At 42.1% G+C, this 20,880-nt stretch overlaps 2 protein-coding genes across 3 annotated transcripts; one reads left to right on the top strand and one right to left on the bottom strand.

Moving 5' to 3' along the window:
• Positions 1-315: 315 nt before the first annotated feature.
• Positions 316-4,129, top strand: tma16 (translation machinery associated 16 homolog). Its single transcript, XM_030052365.1, has 8 exons — positions 316-333; positions 518-643; positions 761-864; positions 1,519-1,556; positions 1,640-1,724; positions 2,997-3,145; positions 3,242-3,284; positions 3,447-4,129. The coding sequence occupies exons 2-8, from the start codon at positions 641-643 to the stop codon at positions 3,610-3,612; spliced, it is 588 nt and encodes a 195-aa protein (XP_029908225.1). The 5' UTR covers positions 316-333; positions 518-640; the 3' UTR covers positions 3,613-4,129.
• On the bottom strand, positions 3,927-19,071 carry marchf1 (membrane-associated ring finger (C3HC4) 1). 2 transcript variants are annotated; one of them, XM_030052346.1, is made up of 8 exons: positions 18,551-19,071; positions 10,247-10,297; positions 9,669-9,742; positions 8,208-9,029; positions 7,939-8,119; positions 7,638-7,782; positions 5,467-5,511; positions 3,927-5,358 (listed from the first exon to the last, which is right to left on the bottom strand). In XM_030052346.1, exons 1-8 carry the CDS (start codon positions 18,635-18,637, stop codon positions 5,036-5,038), a joined length of 1,728 nt encoding a protein of 575 aa, XP_029908206.1. In that variant the 5' UTR covers positions 18,638-19,071; the 3' UTR covers positions 3,927-5,035. The 2 variants fall into 2 exon arrangements, with proteins under 2 accessions (XP_029908206.1, XP_029908215.1); XM_030052355.1 differs by lacking the exon at positions 5,467-5,511.
• Positions 19,072-20,880: the final 1,809 nt, after the last annotated feature.

The raw sequence follows: 20,880 nt of genomic DNA, 5'->3' as shown, positions 1-20,880 counted from the left end.
TATTATGATTGATGAATGAAAATGTGATGGAAAAAGCAAATTGACCCACGTATATAGCCTAATTAAATCACGGTCAAATTTCAAATTCAGTTATGAATTATAAGTCACAGTTGTAGTTTATTTCATTTATCATGTTGGTGGTTATCAGAATTGCAACTAAGAATAGGTAAATGGGGCAACACAGTAAATCAGTAGCCTACAGTTTGCGAGATGCCGGAGATTCCCGTGAGCACGTGAACGTACCACACTTTTGATATCATCGCGCGTACGCAGGTGAATAATTACGCAATCAGGTAAAGACAGATCATCCTACCTGCCTCGAGCAAGTTTCAGGTCTGCAGGTTGAATCTCATAACAATCAGATACATGTCATGTGCCTTGAACGCTCATTGCTTAATACTCAAAATGATTTGTGTACTGTTTGTTGTTTTATTTTATTTTATTTTATTTTTTTATTTTCTCGGTGGTGGTGATATTAATTAATGTAATGTACTTTAAACTTCAAATCTGCACGCAGAGGATTGCGGAACCATGTTGCTGCATCCGATCAACTTCAGACATGTTTTAGTGACGGACCAATCCGCTTCCGGTCCAGTTGTCAACAGAGGACCACGCGTGTCTCCAGCTGCCTCCAGTCAAAATGGTAAAGTCTGAGCGCCGCATATCACGTTTGTTTGTAACACAACAAACAAACAACATAAGCATCAATACGAATATAATAATTTAGAAACAAGCGTCAGAGTGTGTGTCTGTGTTTCAGCCCAAGGCGCAGAGAGGAAAAGCCGCGGAGAAAGTGGTTCACCCGTACAGCCGGAAAGCTGCGTACCTCGCCCGGGAGGAAATACGCCAGGGCAGGAAAGAGAGGTGTGTGTGTGTGTGCGATGTGATGTCACACAGCATAGGGTGTGCTGGGAGAAGTTATAGTGGCATTTCCCAGTCGCGTAAATTTAATATTCCCTTCATAACCTGGTTCCTTCACACAGCATTTTCTCCCATGCCCTCTCCCATGTTTCTGTTTGAGCTAAATGTCTGAATCTGCTTGGTGTTGTGTGTACAGCGTGAGCTGACCTCTACTTACCTTTGTCCATCATAGTAAACCATGAGCTTTTGCACTGAAAAATTGTAAGATGATCATAATCTTGTTTTGTGAAAGTAACCTGAAGCAGTGTGGTTTGGCAACCCAGTCCATGTGCTTTTATTCCCTACGACACTATTTAAATGTGATAGTTGTAGTAACCATAGCTCTAACGTGCATGGTAAGATGACTATAGTGTTTTTATCAGTGCAAAATACTGAAAATATATAGCATGACAAAGTAATTACAGAGATGAATACTAACCTGTAAGATTACTGGAGATAACTAGGTTAGAATCAGGGAAATATAGTATAGTGAAATGCAAAACTGACCACTAAAGGGGAAAAAAACATGTTACTAGTTATTAGTTAGTCATCCATACATCGTGGTTGAAAAGGAAATGCCTCCTTGTTGTAACTCCACTGGTTTCTCTGGTCCTACAGGCAGAAAAATGACAAAGCCATACGTCTGAGCAACATTGGTAAGTTGGTTTGTCTTCCGTGTTTTTAGTGTGTTTGTGTGTTTGTAAGTTGCCCTCTACTGAAACTCGGTCCCGTCTCTCAGGTGAGAAACTCTTGTGGTTCCAGCAGCAGTTGGATCCTGAAAAGCCGGCGTACACAAAAGAAGACGCCTGTGTCATCATTGAAAGGTCAGAGATGTGGGCTCGATTACTAGTCACATTTTCAGCTTGGATTTCATTATTTGTGGTGTTGCCAATCGCTTTCAGACATGCAAGTGTAAGTTTCTGTCTTAAAGCTGCTTTCCTCCAGCTTTTATCATAAAGATCAATCAGAGTGAAATGAGATCAGATTGAGGAGACAGCATGTGCACACCGTTAGGAAAATTACTAACAAAACATTTAGTGGTGATGTCACTGCAGTTGGATTGAATTATAACAGGATTAATTACTAGTACTTCCCAACAGTGAGAGAGCAGTATGTCCTCTGATTAACAGGGGCAGTATTCCAGTCTTTGTATGGCACTTATGTTAACTCTCCGAGTGCTGAGCAGTTTTACACCAACATGTCTCACATCAAGGATAACAGTCCAGCACAATGCTTCAGTTTCAGTCTGTGTTCATCAGTGTGGCTTGACACTCTGATCAAATAAATCTGTATGTGTTTGCAAAAGCGTTGTGCAGGACTGTTATCCGTAATGTGACCTTTTATGCTCTGACACTCACGCTGAGAATGGAACTCTGGATGTGTGAGTTTCCTACTTGATACGCTATTAAGTGTCAAAAAGTAACACATGTGAGTTTGGAGCAAATTGTAGACTAGTGCTGCACACATTAGGTGCCACAGATGATCCTCTGCATGGGAAACACTGGCAGAAACACTCAGCTGGAATGAAATGCATTTACTTCTGTAATAGAATGACATGAGGCAATTACAAGCATCTATGTAAATGTGTTGCTGTTATGGATGGCAAAATTGGAAAATATTTTTAATCGGTTAACTGACACCATTAATCGGTTAATTGTCGCTTAACTGATAACCTTAAAAAGGCCATAAAGTTACGCAAATCCTGCCTATACAGGGGCAAATTGAAATAGGTCGACTGACGCACTAATCCAGGAGAGCCACTAGAGTGAGTTATAGCATCTAGGTAATCCAATGTCCAATAAAGTTACTCTAAGCATGATACAAAACATTTTGAAATGGTCTAAAAAGTAGTAGCATTTCTGAAGAGAGGCATTTATTTAAAGCTTCAGATGAAACATTGGTACATGTGTAAATGGGCACACAAACATTTTTAACTGACAGGATTAATCGGTTAATGTTGAAACGGTCGATTATCAGTTAAACTACTATTGGTTAACATCCCTAGTTGCTGTCCAGGCTGCCTTCAGTTGTTGTTTTCTATGTCTGCTTTGACATTTTCATGTGTAACGTGCCTGTGTTTCCATGCCCACATGTAGGTACCTGAAAAGGTTTGACTCTGAACTGGAGCAGATTGAGCTGATGAACAGCATCAAGGGTCGGCAGGGCCGGCAGCACGGCGCCCGAGAGGCCGTCATCAAACAGACCATAGAGCGAGAGCGAGCGCAGTATGAAGGCAATGGATTTGGTGAGTCCCTTTCTTTACACACACACACACACACACACACACACACACACACACACAGAGTACTGTTTGACAATAAACAATGTGTCCTCTTCACAGAAATCCCAGACATCATTAATTCAAAACATCTGAAAACATTCAGGTAAGACAATGTGAATCTCTAGTTCATTACAGTGTATTTGTACTGAGTTGGGGCCCTAATTATTTAACAAATAATGACAGAATTAAGATAATGTCCGATAACGTGAGCTATCATTATGTCATATAAGCTATCATTTTGTTGTCTGTGTTACTGGTTTGGCAGAGAGTGGACTGGCGATCTGAAGAAACTTCCAAACATTAAACTGCGAAAAGTGTCTAACAAAGGAGTCGATAGAAAGGACAGTCAGGAAGACAACAATGAGGCAGAGGAGGATAACGAGGAAGATGACCTGGAGGATGATGCAGCACTGATGTCAGATTCAAATTGAGGCCCGTGTCGTTGGAACTGACTTCATGCCAAAGCTGCAATCAGCCATGCAGGACAGCAGCTTGTAGAGCTGTGTTTTACTTGTGGACCTGAGCAACAGCAAATCAGGCCTAAGGGTGTGTTTTTTACACTGTAAAAAAGTGAGCTGACGTGTGTGCGTGTTCATGTGCCTCCCTGCTGCAGCTGAAGCTCGATGCGCCTCCTGTGTTGCCCACAAGGTGGCGACAAAACATCAGAGACAAATGCAAAGTAAGCAACCCGCTCTCCTTGCTCTCATGTCTGTTATTGCTCAGTAACTTCACACCAACATAGTGAGGGGATCTACATTCATTGTTTATTGCACAAAAAATGCATTTAATCTCATTTTAATTCTCAGGTTCATCCAATCAGAAATAGAAAAAAGTTGTGATATAGAAATCAAGTGCTTGAATGTTGTGGTGGATATACATCAAAAGTTGGATTTTATGTGAAGGGACAATGGTAACTGGTAAAAAACCAAATTAAACCTGTAAAAAAGAGGAAGTGTAAACAACTGGTGCCATTTGTAGATCCAATGGTCAGTTACACACACACACACACACACACACACACATACATGTGTCAGTCCAAATAACTCTAATGTGTAAAACACTGATGATATGAATGGGCATCTACCAAGTGGTGACATAAATAATATAAATATGAGTACCTCACAGAGCATAGCATATAAAGCTGCATAATGTCAAAAAATGTAACAACTGGGCTACTTGGAATTTACTTTTTTTTTTTTTAAATAAAATATTCGACACGGCCCCTAGACTGTAAATTAATTAAACATTTTCAACACAGAGTTTTACAGATGGGTCGGACTGACCTACTGATACTGCTTCAAGAACGTCATCTAAAAAGTTTCTGGTTATTTCTGACTCTTTGGTATCTGAAGACCTGATTGTCCAGATGGAAATAGCTAGTATCAGCATCCACAGGTTGACCCACTTCAGTGCAATTTCAGAAAATGCATACAGTAATAAAACAACCTGAACATTACCACAAGACTACAGCCTTAACAAACTATGCCTCCTCTCTCGGATAGATAGTTCTCTGTCCTTGCCTCTTTCTTCCACATCCTGGCCTGCATGGTGGCCCGGGCTGCACCTTCACCACTATCCTTCCTCCGCTCTTCCATTCCTTTCATCTCTGAAGGAGTGGATAGGCTGTTGCATTTCGATTCATATCAGCTGTGTCTCACAAAATCAGTTACCACAGGAGGCAAGACGACGTACACAACAAAACACTACTGTAACACCCAGTGAGTATTCATCACACCCTACACACACCAGCTCGTGGTCAAAAGTATTTCACTATCTAGGTAACGTATGAGCCGGGTGTGATTTTTTTTTTTTTTTTTTTTTTTTAGGACTGCAGTTATCTGAGAGGGAGGAGAGTCACACAGGGTTTTGTGGAGGTGCCACAGCCGCCTCTACCGACAGGTCTGAGTCTGTCTGTGCCTCCGGAGCCGGGACGGGGGCAGAGCTCATAGGAACTTCCACAGTTTCGTGTTTGCCATTGGTGAGGGGGGCGGGTCGGGTCTGAGAGGGGCGCGGGCCTTTCTCGGGGCAGTTCCGCACTGTGATGATGCGGTTGAAGGCCTTGAGGCGGCGCCACAGCTGCAGGTAAACTTTACACTGGATGTACATGAAAATGAGGCCGCCCGTGAAGCCTATGGCCACCACGATCAGCTTGGTCCAGAACGGCCACTCCAGGACACCTGCGGACACACACACACACACACATACACACACACACAGCGGTTGCAGAACGGCCTGCTGGATGTGTCAGGAACCATGATGGCTGGTGTGTACAGTGCTGTGCTTACCCTCTGGCTTATAGTACTTCAGAAGAGAAATTCTCCACAACTCGTCTGAAATCAAGAGTTAGTGTAATTTTCTCTTTATTTCGAGGATCTCTGCAGAAGCTTACTTTATTATGTGTTGTATTAATATTTATTTAAAAATATAACATGATTCTATCAGGCTGCATCTATAATTTTGCCTCTATCATTAGTTCCTACAATATGAGGAAGACGATACGAACACGCCACCATCACAGCACAGCACAACACAACACCACCAGAACAATACAGTAGGCTGTATTAATGGAAGTAGCTACAGCATTGCAAGGAGAATGAATTCAAAGCAGTGAGAGGTCTATTTACACCAAGTTACGCTCATTTTAACACTAATTTTTCAAATACAGGAATTGAGGCATTGGTTTGCAATTGTTTAATCCACAGGTATGATGCGACCTGTCAAAGTATCTTTCAGTAAGGCACCTCTGCCCACTCACTCATACAAACATGGTAAAGTCAATATCAAAATGCCTACATTTTTTTTAATGTATACATGTCACAATGTTATAATACTACATGATATAGTATACTAAAATTATAGTACTATACTGCTCAATATGTTTGTATAATGTCACTGACACAGCTGTTTTAAGTTATTTCCAAAGCTAGTTTACTGCCCCTTTAAAAAGGAAAAATATATCTAACTCTATTAAATATATCAAATTCCCAGATATATTCACTGAGATTCACTGAGTGTTGGTGGATAACATCTGTTATACTACCAAATGTATCAAATACAGCTGAATTAGGCTTCCGTGGTTGAGTTTTTCCTCCTGTATGAGAAGTGTTTAAAATGTCTTGCCTCAAGAGTTAGACCTCCCACATGCCGAGGGACTTTACCATCACAATCTGTTTATGAATTAGTAGATTTGACTTAGAGATAGCATAGGACACAAACACAGACACACACTTTTAACTAGATTAACCCCTTGAACTCTGATTTCCCTTCAGTTTTCCCCTTTGTGACTTTAAAGTTGGGAAAAATTTCCATATTGCACAACAATGTCACATGCATATTCTGTATTTGCTGGTTGCAACATTTCATTACAGCCGCATCATAGATGAAATATTCAAATATTCTTTTTTTTACAATCTCTGATTCAAACCTGTGAGATGCTGTTGTTTTATGGTTGCACCATTGTATTAAATAGCAAATATGTCTTATGCATCATTTTCTACAGATTTCCCTGTAATTCATCAGCACATATTGGGTATTGGGTATTTACTTTGGAAACCTTGGGCTCACCACTAGAATTTAAAATAAAGCTCTGAACAAAGTCTGGCCGTGCAGCAACGAGAAACCCACCCATGGGTAGAGTTGAAGAGGTTAAGTGAATGCATGAATATGATGCCTGATTATACAGGAAATGCTACATGTGTTTTTAAAGTCACATAACCAGAGTCAGACAGGCACAGAGATCATTACACTAAGTCACTCCAGTCATCAGTGCTGTTTTACTAATATTATTACAGTAATAATAATCCTGTATTTGCTTTTCCATAAATTTAGGTTGAATTTCAGATCAACATCTAGGTATTCTTCAGAATAATATGCACAAATGTGTGCAAAAATCAGCAGGTGACAAGTTACCATTAGATGATAAAATCAAGCATGTTATTTCTAACGCAGATGCCCCGCTGGGCCTGCTGGTGGTGCCAGAGGGTAGGTCAACCAAAATTAGCAGGTTTTGTCCTCCAGCCAACATGAATGTTGTCACAAAATTTACCACTGCTATAACAAATTTGGCCTGCTGGTGGTGCTAAAGGAAAAGTCCTGGAAATGCTGAGGTAATTTTTGAGAGATTAGTGTGCAAGATAAGATAGGTGCTGGTGGTGCTAGAGAGATCATGGGGTCACCAAAATTGGCAGGTTTCATCCTCCAGGCCACATGAATGTTGTCAGCAAATGTCATGGTGATCCACCACACAGATTTGGAGATACGCCCCTCTGGACCTAACTGTTGACACTGACACGGCAATGTATATGTCCCCATTGCCCAGCAGGGTAATTATTTGGTTATTATCAATTATATGAACATCTAATTAATTTTCACCACTTGCGCATTGTCAAAGGCTAAGTTTCAAATGTTGCGCTGCATGACACTGGTATGTGAGAAGGGGCAGAGGGGAAGTACTGACCGTTCCTGCCAAGCCTGATCTCCTCAGCAGTTCTCTTGACCAGAACGTAGACTGACCACAACACACAAACTATTGCTATCAGGTGAAACAACACTGAACAGAAGATCTTTCTCCTCTCCGACTTGGACATCTGTAGCTTCTCCCACTGGAAGAGAGAGGGATGGAGAAGGGATGGGAAGTAAGAAGCATGAGATAAGACACTTGGAGAGGAAAGAGAGGGTGAAGACAGAGAGAGAATTAGTGTTCATTATCGCATCCTGACACCTGCAAGTGTGCAGCAGCACAGGTTTCAGCAATGTACCTTGCGTAAGGGTTTGAGCTGTGTCTCCATGATGAAGTCAAATTTGCAGAGCTCGCAGCAGCGCGTGTCTGAGGATTTGATCCACTGGTTGAGACAAGCCTGGTGGACAAATCGCAGGCTGCCTGTGCACCGGCATGGCGTTATCAGCGGGTACTCATCATCCCCCTCACAGTGGCAGATCCTACACACATGTACACGCAGAACATAGACATGCATCATGAAAAGTAAAGCATACTGATAGAGACAGGTGCACATAGATACCCACTGACCTGCAGACCTCCAGCTCAGAGTCATCAGAGCAGGGATGTGCTGCGTCACCATTGACACTACAGTGTTTCCGCGGTGTGGGCACAGCCATGTCCCCACTCCCACACCCCTTTTCCTGGTATCGCTTTGTGATAAGCTCCTCCCCTTCCTCTTCCAGTGAGGAGCTCCCCTTTGGGCTGCATGACCTGTAGCTTCCATATCTTCTCTCCATATCCTTGCTCTGGGACTCTTCTCCCACTGAACTTGGGCCCACATTCTTCACCGAGCCCTTACCGCTTCGTCGTTTCTTCAGGCCTCCATTCTCTGGCAGCACCTGATTCTCCTTCTCTTCTTCTGAGCCCACTGACTGGAGCTCCATGATCTCTCTTTTGTTTGTCCCTCCCTTGCCCGCATTTACCCCTTCCCTCTCACGGCTGCTCCCGCTGCGGCGCCGCCCTCTACGGGCTTTTTCCTTGCTCCAGCTGCGGGCCTCACGCCATCCCTCATCCTCAGACGTGGAATCTAACTGAGGCGGAGCGCAGCTGCGGAGGCGTGGGGGCAGCTCCTTCCTGGTCTTGGGGGCCCGCTCCCTTTTCTCCCCCCTCTCACTGCGGTCGGTGCCTGGGCTACAGTCACTGCGGTCAGTCGCCTCCTGTTTGGTATTGGTGTCCACACAGTTGAAGGCGGTGCAGCTGTCCCTCTTGCGGCGGTGTCGGCGCTTCACCTGCTTCTTCTGGGTCTGGGCTGACACACCCAGAGTCGTGCTGCTGACAGTCATCACAGCGGTGTTTGTGTGTTTCTGTGAGTCAGAACCATCCTCCTCCAAGCGCGTCAGCTGGCCAGAACTGAGCACACAGCCACATGCAAACACACAGACAGATGAAGACATGGAAAAGTGAGATGAAATGAGATGAAAGAGATGAGATGAACTAAACAAATGTGCTGAAATCTGACTGTATGAACCATTGGCAAGTATCTCTCCACATAATAACGTGCCATGGTGTCTACAGCTGCTAAGGCATCTGGGGGATATGGGATGTTTTGAGTGTGGCAAATGAGAAATGGAGATACATGCACACACATATATACAGTGCACATATGATGGCTGTTTTTTTATGCTAGCAAAAACTCCTTCAGTGAGTCATTCCAGCTCTGCCTTGATACCGCAAAGCCTGAGCTTGATGAGCAGACCGCCGATGGCAGCCTGCAGCCTTGAATCAACTGAGGGATCAAATTCCTGTAATCAGCCATTTTCCTCCACAGTAAACACACATTCACACAGAAATAATGTCACAGGTTGTGCGATGAGAAAACTATTGAATTTCAGCATACGGTATTTTGTGAATTTTTTTAAGCCATGCAAGTTGACATGTTCGTTCACACACATACACACACACACACACACACACACAGATATGTGTGTACAGATAGATAGATAGATAATTGAAGTTCTAGTCATCCATCAGTGAAGGACACTGTCTTACCTGCATATATCTTGAGAGGATGGGCTGATCGATGTCCTTGAGGCTGCACCCGGTCCTGTTGTAGAATTGCTGGCCTGAAAAAAACAGTGGACACAATTTAGCTCTCTTATTGCCATACAAGTACAGTGATCATTCACAGCTTAGAAAATTAATGTATATCAATAATAATTTTTTTTTCCTGAAATCAGAACATCTTTGTAAACCCCAGTTTCCAGATAATAGTATGCATAATTGGGTAATTAGGCAGTTTATTCAAAATTCTCAAATATGCATTTTAACAAATGCATATTTGTGTTATCTTGAGCTGCATCAAGTGTTACATTAGTTACAATGTGGAGTAGTCAGAGTTCAATTAATTAAATTAACATAATGACACTGCTATACAAGCCAACAGGCAGTGACCGGTGAGAAGGGAGTTTATAAAAATGAAGAGATCAACATCAAAGCGAATGCAGCACAGGAGTGGCAGTTGCACATCTGAGCACATCAGATTCTGCTTTGTTTGGCGATGCTACCATACAGTATGAACTGTGACCCTGCCACTGGCCTTTTAAACTCTCTGACATTCAAGTGGTTACCTTGGAGATGTTGCTGGATCGACTCCCTGACCGCCCGGGGGCCTTCCTCCCCTGCAGGGAGAGAGAACGAGGGAGAAGGAGAGAGGAAAACCATCAGAGCGCGTCCAAGGAAATAGGAAATATGACGCTTTCATGGTAGGCCTGCTGGACTGTCTGAGGTATTTTACTGGCACATTCTCAGTCCACACAGCACTCACAGACTCAAGCTAATAGCTGACAATATGATGAAATAACATGATATTATAACAATATTTCACTTTCAGAACACACACACATCCATGAGTCCTAAACTAGTCAATAAATCTCTGCATAATCTCTACATGTGTCGTTAATTTTTGTGCAAGTATGACCTGTACTTGTTTTTCCAAGTGTTTGGGAAGTTTTCAGATACTAACATTAAAGAGCCATACCAGTGTTTTTACATGTATCAGCCCATTTACTAAATGAATACATATTACTACTGACCATTTTCAAAACACACCACACTATTTAAGGTATCTGAATGCATTTTCAACTCTACCTCCCTAGCAGCCATTTATTTCCATTTGTTTGTGCGGTAGGAAATCAGCTCACACAGACTTGAAACCTCCTTAAGGTAGAAAATTCATCACATCCTGCCCAGGTTTACATTTGTGACATATTTTATCATTATTTGGTAATTTACATCATTGCCTGTAATTATTTGAGAAGTCTACACATCTGTTGGCATATTCATCTGCTGACAGGAACCTCTGACATTCAGAAAGTAATAAGGAAGTTGAGCAAATATTTAAAAAGTGGTAGGTTTTGATAAATGGTCAACAGTAATGTAAAGCATGCATGCAGTGTAGTAAATGAGCTAGAACATGTAAGAGCACCAGTATGATCCTATAAGCACTCTTTAAGAGGATTGTGCACTAAAAAAGTCAAGTAATCACTTGTGTGAGCATCTATCAGGTGTTTATGTTGCTAAAGGAACTGCAGATTTACAAAAATGGAATGAGCCTATTACTTTAATAAAACATTACAAACAAAAATGCACATATTGACCAACACAAGGTTTAATGCTGCCCACATGTGACACGATATATAGTGCTGTCTCAGGCGGTCGTGTATTTGATTGGTTAAAATCAAGAGTCAGGAGTCAGGCTTGGCCACGTGTCTATTAAGTTCAATCTGACCCGAGGTAAAGCCAACCAATCCTATTACCTCGTCGCCCTGCTGAGTGTGGAGGATGCTGCTCTGCAATGTGCTTCTATTTACAGAAGAATTAAACAGCTTTTGCCAGAACTTTCCAGAACATAGACTGTCTAAGCTCGAACAAGAGACCATCAGCCACTGACATCAGCACGTAATTCACTGCCTGCAGGACTAAAAACATTTTAGCTGCTGGTAGACAGTACATGTAGGCGTGACAAAATGCTCCCCTCGGATGCTAAGGTGCTCTGGTAAACCATCAGAATAAACCAAGGGAATCATGTATAGAGGCTCTTTCACACTATACACTATTTTCTCCTGTCTTTATCTTTACTCTTGCCTGCAAGTTGTTTTACATACAGTGAAATGTAGCAGCCAAGTCGAAAAGAATAATAATAATTAAAAAAAAAAAAAAAAAAACACAAAAAACACAAGCAATGTTTATGTATGTAAATATGCCTAAAATTATTTTCCCTTTAAAATCCCCCAAATGAACTGCAGGTGTCTGAATTGCATTACTGATATCTGGACAGCATTTTCACAGAGGATGATGTCCACTTGGAACCAACTAATCACACTGATTCTCAGGAACAGTGTTAAGAAGATATGGCATAAATGTAAAAATCCAAGACCTTACTGGCTCTAAAAACCTGTTGCTTTAGTCTTTCTTGGCAGTTGCCTGAACAGAGTGAGTGGAAGTCTTAACACTCATTGTAGGGATGAGGAAAAGCTATTCAATGTTCACCACAATTAGAAATTAGTATTTTTTATGTATACCCATGCTAGCATGTGATCACAGCCTGAAATCTTAGTTGTTATGCCCTTTGCTCTCCTGTCTTTTCCAAAAAATTAACTTTCCACATGTCATTTTCTGACCACTTCCAATTGCCCCATATAGGGTAGCATTATCTAGTAATATATAGTAGCTTTACATAGTCCCATGTGCTCTTATTGGCAGATCACTCCCAGCCAGGTGCACTATGGTGGTAGTTTATACCTTTTTGGTGTCAAGGACCCCCAAATTGATACGTATCAGGCCATGGACCCATATCTGATATGATGTCATCTCTGGGACCCCCATCTGATAACTGAACAGTCAGTGGGCTAGCTTCTAGTCAATGAAATAATAGTGAAACTGCTCCACTATGGGATTAAACATGCCTTGTCCCAAAAACGCACTGCTTTAACATTACCCACCAACACGTAAACACACACACACACACACACACACACACACACACACACTCATTTTTGAGTAGTGACTACACAGTCTATTTAGTGAGTAAACTACTGTTGTTTTGCAAAAGTCACTAAAGACACTAAAGCTTGACAGAAATTAGATGCAAGAGACATATAACAGCACAGCACATCACTGTACTCATAGAACAGCAGCCTGTGAGGATGAGACCCAGTGTGCAAGTAAACAACTATTACATAAAGCCCTCCACAGCTCTGATTACCCTCAACTGTACTTCATATGAAGCCACTATTTATGTCCTGCAGTCATCCATGGTAGATGGACACAGGGGTTAGTACATTACTGTCACTGGTTACATGTAAGCAAATATATAAAAAACATCCAAATTTATTGTAATCTATTGAACCAAAATGAACAACAGTAGTCTGTACATGTTCCCTTCCGGGTATTATAGATTTGTGCTAAGTACATCCACATAAGAAGATCACATAAGGTCTGCCTTTGTGTGTGTTAGGTATATATTATATATATCACAGCATGAGAATGGCCACTTCCATTATATGAAACTTATCAGCTAAATAGAATGTATAATACTGACATATGATTCTTAAAAGATTTTGTAAAGACCTGTATAGCTGAATTATGATTTCCTAGATATGGAAATGACCAGTTGCATACAGTAAGGAACATGTGTTTATTTTAATGCTGGACATATAAAGGCAGAACAGAACATGCATGCTCACACCCACATACAGCCGCTCTCTGTGCAAAGTATGAGTGCAATAAATAAGAGACACATTCACATTTAGAATGCAGCTGCATCTAATCTGATCAAGAGATTTGCTGACGGACAGTTTTAAATCAGTAGTCCTCTGTCCAGTCAAAGCAAACACCTTGCAGCCTCTTACTGTGTTACGGCACATGGACACACGCACTGCAGCCACGTTATGGCCTGAGGCATGTGTGGAATATTTTAACAGCCTAACCTAACAAAACAACATGCCGACACAGAAGATCAAATCATTTTGCATCATGAAGTGTATAACAAACTGCCATTTAATCACAGTATTTATATTATGATTGTTTAAAATGTACAGCATAATGTGCAAAAATAGACACTGGCCTCTTGTTGCATGTGCTCCTTTGTCTTTGTGGTGTGTTTGAGCAAAAGCAGCCAACTGCAAAATCACAGTTCCAGTACTGTTCAGAAAGTGTAGCAGAAAATAAAAACACAACATGTTTTCACATAAATGGGCCAACTTTAGAATTTTACACTAAGCTGGCAAGAATTTCCAGTTAAAAACTGTTATATTTATGAAAAGAAAAAAAAACATGCAGTGTCTTCAGTAGTACACTGGCTCCTTTTCAATCACTGTCAGGGAATAGTATACGTTTTTGCAACTATGTATAGGGAGTTTTCATCTCCTCTGTCGGTGCAATCTCTGCAGTGAATGATCCAGTGTGCACGAAAGCAAAAGCCTTAGTAGGTCTGTATTATAGTACAACAAAGCACCTGCAATATTATCCAAAACAGAGTCACACAGGAGCAGCACATGCGAACACTTGTAACTATAAAAGACACACAGAACTCCTTGTCGGATCCATAAGCAACAGAAATCATAGATTCTTCGCTGCAAAGATGTCTCTCCCAAAAGAGTAAACCCCCCAGCCTTTTGCTTTACAGGTCTAAATCTACAGCTCAGTCAGTGCCTGCCTCTGTCAGGCTTGTCTCATACAGCATAAACCAAGGCAGCGTATTATTACTGTGCCAGGAAAACATTTCATTGCCACTCACCTGTCCACCTGTGCTCCTGCAGAGACTCTGACAGAGTGATGCAGATGTCCGGCAGAGTGTTTGGTGAGTTTGTGTGTGGACATGTGCATGTTTCTGCAGAGGGGATTAAGATGTACCATGGACCTGGGCTATATTTCGGTTTGTACTCTGGCTTGGGATCAAACACTCCTGCTGCCAAACTTAGACAACCAACCAAGCATAAAGCTGTAGGTGTTGAGTTGATATCTGGTCATGATATGTTTTAGAAAGCCACAGAGTCCTTAACAGTACACTGAAAACCTGAGGACCTGTTTGGCATATTTTCATCAATCCCAACTCTTGCAAATCGGCTGTGCTTTCATATTTACATATTGCAGGAACATAAAAAACACATATAAAGTAAAATTCATGCTCAGCTGTTAAAATTAGCGTGGAATCAGCATAATCCAACAGCATCATGCTTTGACATTCTATGGAATGACTAGACATTTAAGTCTTTGGCTTAAAAAAAGAAAAGAAATAATAAAATAAACAATTAAATGAAATTATACAGACAGACAGGTTGTGTTGACCATTAAATAAGACCTTCTTCATTTACTATGCACATTTAGTAGCAGTTTTGCCAGTTATCTATACAGTTGGACTGACTACAGTCTCCTACAGTCAGACTACAGTCAGACCATTATTATCACAACAGCACCATATGAGCAGCTATAGCCAGTGGTGGAAGAACAAATCCTTTTCTTTATCCAAATCTTTTTTCCCTTCTTTTTATTCAGCTCCTTGCAAAAGTCAGTATTTTGATGAATATCTTGGTGAAAGCAAACAGTCACTCAAAGGGCCACTCAACAATTTTCTCCCTTACTGCTGTGTATTTGTCATAGCAGGACACGTTTTTTATAGACCAGTACTCTTGTCAGCACCTCTGTGCTCTCTGCGTGTCGTAGGCGGGTCTGTTTTCTCCACCAAGTCTCACATCTTTATTCTTTATTCTTTATTTGGATCCCCATTAGATTCCACAAGGGGTGGCTGGCTCATCTTCTTGGGGTCAACACAGAAAACACAAACAATAGAAAATTTGCAAAGACGCCTGATGATGCAGTCACAGGACGGGCAGCAGCAAGAAAAGACTACAGCTTTAGTTTTCCTGGTTTAAAAGCCTCAGTTTTAGGGATTTGAAGCCGACATGAGTCTCTCTTGCTCCTACTCAGCTGTTGCTTGCATCATGAAGAGTAGGATTTGGGAGGATGAACAGAACCTTACTATGAGATAGAAAGAGTGCTGAAATTTTTTAATGTTATACTAATACAAGTACATAGAAATGTGATTGAAAAAAATGCAATGTGGTCAAAGTACTAGAAATGGAATGCATTTAAGTAACATTTACAGTAAACTTAATTATTATTTAAGTGGGTCTGTGTTGTGGAGTGTTAAGTTTTGCAGATGAGTAGCTGGCGGTTTGTCTTTCAATTGGGTGACGTTTTCCTTTATAATGTATGAAGTATATGCAAAACCTTATTCTGCAAGGTAACCAGCAACTTCATATGTCAGTCAAGTGTAGCAGGTATAAAAATGTACAATAATTCAACTTGAGATGTCTCATTACATTGAAATAGTTGAGTAAAAGTGCAAATTTCTAGTGAAATGTAATACTTGAGCAAATGTTTTTCATATAGTTTGCATGAACTGTGCAAGTATGATCTCAGGCACACTGACACTGTGCATCACTGCATAGTTACCCAGCAAATCTATTACATTATATAAGCAAAAATATCCTGGGCTGCAAGACTGGAAAATGATTATGATCTCGTCTAGGCACAGAATAAAACTCCATTACATTGTAGTGGTGGTTAAAGGAGGATACCGCTCACCCAAAAATTCATATTCAATTTGTAAGTCACTGGACTGTTCAATAAGGATTATTAAACATGAAAACTCACTCCAGAAGCTTATAACTGGGCAGTCAAGACTCTAAGATGCAGAGCTTGGCACTGCTGCATTGGCAGTGTGAATGTGTAACTGGCTTTAACATTGAGATAAACAATAACTGGCTGAAATCTTGTGCAAAAATAAGTGATAAGAGCAATATCATAATATTGCATTCATCTCCTTAACGGCATCATGGAGATGTTCAGATTCCCAGTCTTGCCACCTGATTCAACTGGGGATATTATAAGCACAATTTTTATAAATTCTTATAAAGTAATTAAATATGGTTAAAATGTTTTCCTTATTTGTTTTTGGCAGTGCGACACTGAATGTTCATAAATACTTCCTGGCGTATTATTATTATTGGCAGGTCTGCATTTCGCTCCCTCTGTCTCCCACTCATCCCTGTTGCTAACGCCACAGTGAAATGCTTTGAAACACATACACACCTTATAGGCCTCTGTATGTGCTGTTAAGGTGTAAAGTAAATGGAGCAGAAAGAGAAGGAGCAGTGATAAAACGCTGGTGTGTGTGTGAGTTAGTGAGTGAGCGAGTAAACGTGCGAGTGAGTGAGTGAGTGAGTGAGTGAGTGAGTGAGTGAGTGAGTGAGTGAATGAGCGAGTGAGGGAGAGGGAGTGAGTGGAAGAAGTGGAGATAGACAGATTGAACATCTTGAGGTTTAACAACAAAATACTATCTACTATTTTAAATACTATATTACTATCTGGACTCACTCACACACACACACACGCACACACACACACACACACACACACACACACACACACACACATACACAAACTCACACATATTTATGTGTATTCATATTTAATATTCATATTTATTATATGATGATTAGGTATATGTTACCTGAGTGTGTGTGTGTGTGTGTGTGTGTGTGTGTGTGTGTGTGCGCGCGTAGGGAGAGGGGGGCAATGGATGTCACTTGTAATGACAATTGTAACTGTACGGGACAAGGACCTCAAAGGGGCAATGTATGAAATTTGATTTATCAAAGAGAATATGAGGATGTAATTTGTTGGAATATAAATGTCATGCATTTGGACCATCACGCAATGAAAAAACTGAAAAAATATATCTATTCATATTTAGAAGACTGAGAATGTTTGCATGGATGAACGAGTTCACAGGACTGGCTTCTGTGTTTTTCAGCTACATCACTGCACATCAGCTGCTGGTTGTCAGGGTTAGGGTTCTGTTCCCATCCATACACACCCATCTGGACTCATCTGCATAATAAATAGAGTCAACTCTTACTGTTTCCAGCAAGACCCGCTGCTACTAGCTGTTGCTCTCTTCAGGAATTATCTAACCCGAGTTTGAACTTGAGCAGATTACGGACTAAAATGAGGAGTGACAACCATATTTAGCTCTTCTGTGAACGAGGCCAGAGAACACATAAAAATAGACACTGGGACAGGAAACACTGAGCAGCAGAATGGGAGGGGGGCGGGGTAGTGTGTGTGTGTTTGTGTGTGTGTGTGTGTGTGTGTGTGTGTGGAGAGGGTGGGGGGTGTCAGGTGGGACGGTGGTGGCGGTGAGGTTGCTAAAGGTGCACAAGCTTTTAGAGGAAAAACTTGGAGACTGTCAGGCCTGCATTGTACAACACACACACACACACACACACACACACACACACACACAGCTCACATGCTGAGAAGCTGCCATCTGATAATGGGTGCCCACTGCCAGTGTGCACCTTGTTGGGATTACAGGCTTCAGGCATGCATGCACTCGTGTGTGTGCCTCACACACACACACACACACACACACACACACACACACACACACACACACACACACACACACACGTGCAACCAGGGGTGCCGTATATGGGGGAAAGGTTAGGACAATTCCAAGGGCCCTTGCCTGACAGCGGCCCCCAAAAAAGGTAAAAACTAATATAAAATTATTAAACCATCATCGAGTAAATACATTTTTTTTCATGGGGCCCAAAATTCCTGTCAGCGCCCCTGGGTGCAACCCCCTCACCACATAGATAAGTGTTCAAGATCCGACCAGGTGACTTCTACCTTCTGACAAAAGGAAAAGTCCTCTGGAATCTTAAATCGCTGTAATCTAGGCAATAGCAGTTTCCCCCCCAAAAGTTTAAAAAATTAAAAAAAAAAAAAAAAAAAAAAACCTAAACAGCCTTCTCTCCAACTTCAACATGTAGGGGGTCAGAGATTGGGGGTCCGACACTCACCTCGTTCTTGTCTTTGGAGCGAGGGGCGCTCTTGCCGTTGCTGGCCGTCTCCCGCACTGGAACCACTGATATTTGTTGTATCGGCATGCTCCTGTCTCCAAGCAATGCTCCGGTGTTAATCCCACAGCATTCCCAGCACGCCGCACCTGCCTGTCCTCGCAGCCGAGTCCCAGTGTGTGATTCACTGTCCCGTCCACGCCCGCCGCTCACAGGGAATAAGACGGAGCTATCGGTCCATCCCGGATCATGAAAAGCAGAGGGAATGGAACAGGATCAGGTCACCGTGGTAACGGGAAGACAGCCCTGGAGATGATGGGGTGTGAGGTCGTCATGACGATAGGGAAACTACTCAACAACGCCCCCCCCTCCACACTCACCCCTCCTGCAGAGAGAGAGAGAGAGAGAGAGAGAGAGAGAGAGAGTTGAAATGAAGCGGTAAACATGCAGCTCAGGCATCCAGGTGAAAACGGTGCGCGGCGGTGACGTGTTTGTGTAGGAGGGGCAGTGCCATCCAGTGTTGTCGTGCTTGCTGGGTAACAAGCATACGGTGTACGAGGATTAGGGCTTAAACTAACCTCAATCCCCTCTACCGACCAGTGGTATTGCTAATAAGCTTACACTCCTTGTGTACATGCACTGCACACACACACACACACACACACACACACACACACACACACACACACACACACACACACACACACACAGAGCCAGGAATGGTTTACCTCACCGGCCCCCCGCTGAGAAACAGTGGTTTGATGGAGGCTATAAAAAGCCACCTCATTCCTGGCAGCGTCTTTAATGAGTGAGGACACGTTCCTGTCTGACTGGCAACAAAATTATAAGCCAGCCTTATTATGCACAGTCACATCAGCATGTAGGAGTGTGTGTGGGAAGGCGGCGGGGGCTGTAATCCTGTCTCAAACTGTCTCAGGTCATCGGGATTATGGTTGATATAACTGGAAAATGGGTGACTTAATGTGGTCACTGAACAGCGATGGCCTACTGAGGTGGAGAAGGGAAATGTACCAGGTAGTGAGGAATAGACTCCGATGCTTACGACGGTGAGGAGGCACAATCCATGTAGAATGTGGAAATGGCAGCACTCCCAGAGAAAAATAAAAATCAGAAACAAGACTTCACCCCGGTTTTACCATGTTTATTTATGGCCATATCAGGCTGATGCATTTTGGCAAGAGCTGATTAACTTGGCTGTTGTTGTCGACAGAGCAAACATTCCCAGATCCTGGTTGGTTGGCTGGTTGAGTAACAGCTTCAAAGTTGAAATTAAAGAGCTTCGTTTTCAACATTTATCATCCCTCTGTCAAAACACAAGGATGGGTGTTTAAAAGCCTTTCATCCACAGCAAGGACACAGCAACAATTTAATGTTGTGGGGATGAAAAAATTGTCCGTCTTTTGTGAATCAGTGTAGTTCAGCTCTTACAGTTTCCAGCATGAACCATATTGTCCATCCAAAACAATCAATTTCTTGGTGTCAGTAAGTACATAGTCCGGATAGGTTCAGATGTTATTTGGCCTTCACCATGAAATGTCCTGATTATAAGTTGAGCTTGTTCTGTCCTTATACTTTCTTTTTGACTTGGATGGAACTGTACATGTGCCATAGCTGAATTAAACTCATTTTGACCAGCTGTATTCACATCCTCATACCTGACATCTCTGAAAAGGATCAACACTGACATTATATCATGCAGTCAAAACATTTTTGAAGCTGCATGAAAACTTGTGACTGTTACTGAAACACAATATTGCTGCATATTGAGTACAGTTTTTGTATCACTGGAAGCTGAAGGACGGCCGTGTTGGTCCGTCCGTCTGTTCATCTGTTCAACATTTAACTCCAAGGCTAAATATCTCAAAATCTATTGGGCAAATCTGGTCAGCAAGTCAGAGCTGGCCCTGGGCATAGACCACCAATCAGAGGACACCAAGGAAGAACATGGGGAGGGTTAATAAAAAAAATGTTAAGGTTGTGCAACAGTGAGATAAAATCTCAGATAAAATCAGATTTAATAAATCCTCATTTAATTCTTGGCAAAAACCAGGTGAGGCACCTTCCCTGCCTGCACCCTCGCCCTGCCTCCCGCTGCTCTGCCCACCGTCGCCTTGGCTACTGTCAGTGAGCAGCAACCTGCTCTTTCCTGCAGTTTGAAAAACCTGCAGACTCCCCAGTAAACAGCAGAGAAATTTTACACTCAGCAGTATTTTATCATGAAAAGGTTCAAAAGTATCTGGGGCACAGGGAAGAAGCAGAGAAAGAAAGAGGACACGCAAGGAGCGCAGTTCATCTCATTATTGACATGAGGC

Source organism: Myripristis murdjan, chromosome 1, assembly GCF_902150065.1.
Source record: "Myripristis murdjan chromosome 1, fMyrMur1.1, whole genome shotgun sequence".
Lineage (NCBI taxonomy): Eukaryota > Metazoa > Chordata > Actinopteri > Holocentriformes > Holocentridae > Myripristis > Myripristis murdjan.
The sequence above is the reverse complement of the archived record's forward strand: the minus strand, read 5'-3'. Positions and strand labels throughout refer to the sequence as shown.

What these genes read in the sequence shown, in the direction of transcription:
- marchf1 (XM_030052346.1), bottom strand. Translation starts at nt 18,637, where the DNA reads ATGCCGATACAACAAATATCAGTGGTTCCAGTGCGGGAGACGGCCAGC. An exon ending in GCTCCAAAGACAAGAACGAG is followed by an intron (nt 10,298 to 18,550) that starts GTGAGTGTCGGA and finishes CTCTCCCTGCAG; the next exon opens with GGGAGGAAGGCCCCCGGGCG. An exon ending in GATCCAGCAACATCTCCAAG is followed by an intron (nt 9,743 to 10,246) that starts GTAACCACTTGA and finishes TGTTTTTTTCAG; the next exon opens with GCCAGCAATTCTACAACAGG.
- tma16 (XM_030052365.1), top strand. An exon ending in GCCTGTGTCATCATTGAAAG is followed by an intron (nt 1,725 to 2,996) that starts GTCAGAGATGTG and finishes GCCCACATGTAG; the next exon opens with GTACCTGAAAAGGTTTGACT. An exon ending in GTATGAAGGCAATGGATTTG is followed by an intron (nt 3,146 to 3,241) that starts GTGAGTCCCTTT and finishes TCCTCTTCACAG; the next exon opens with AAATCCCAGACATCATTAAT.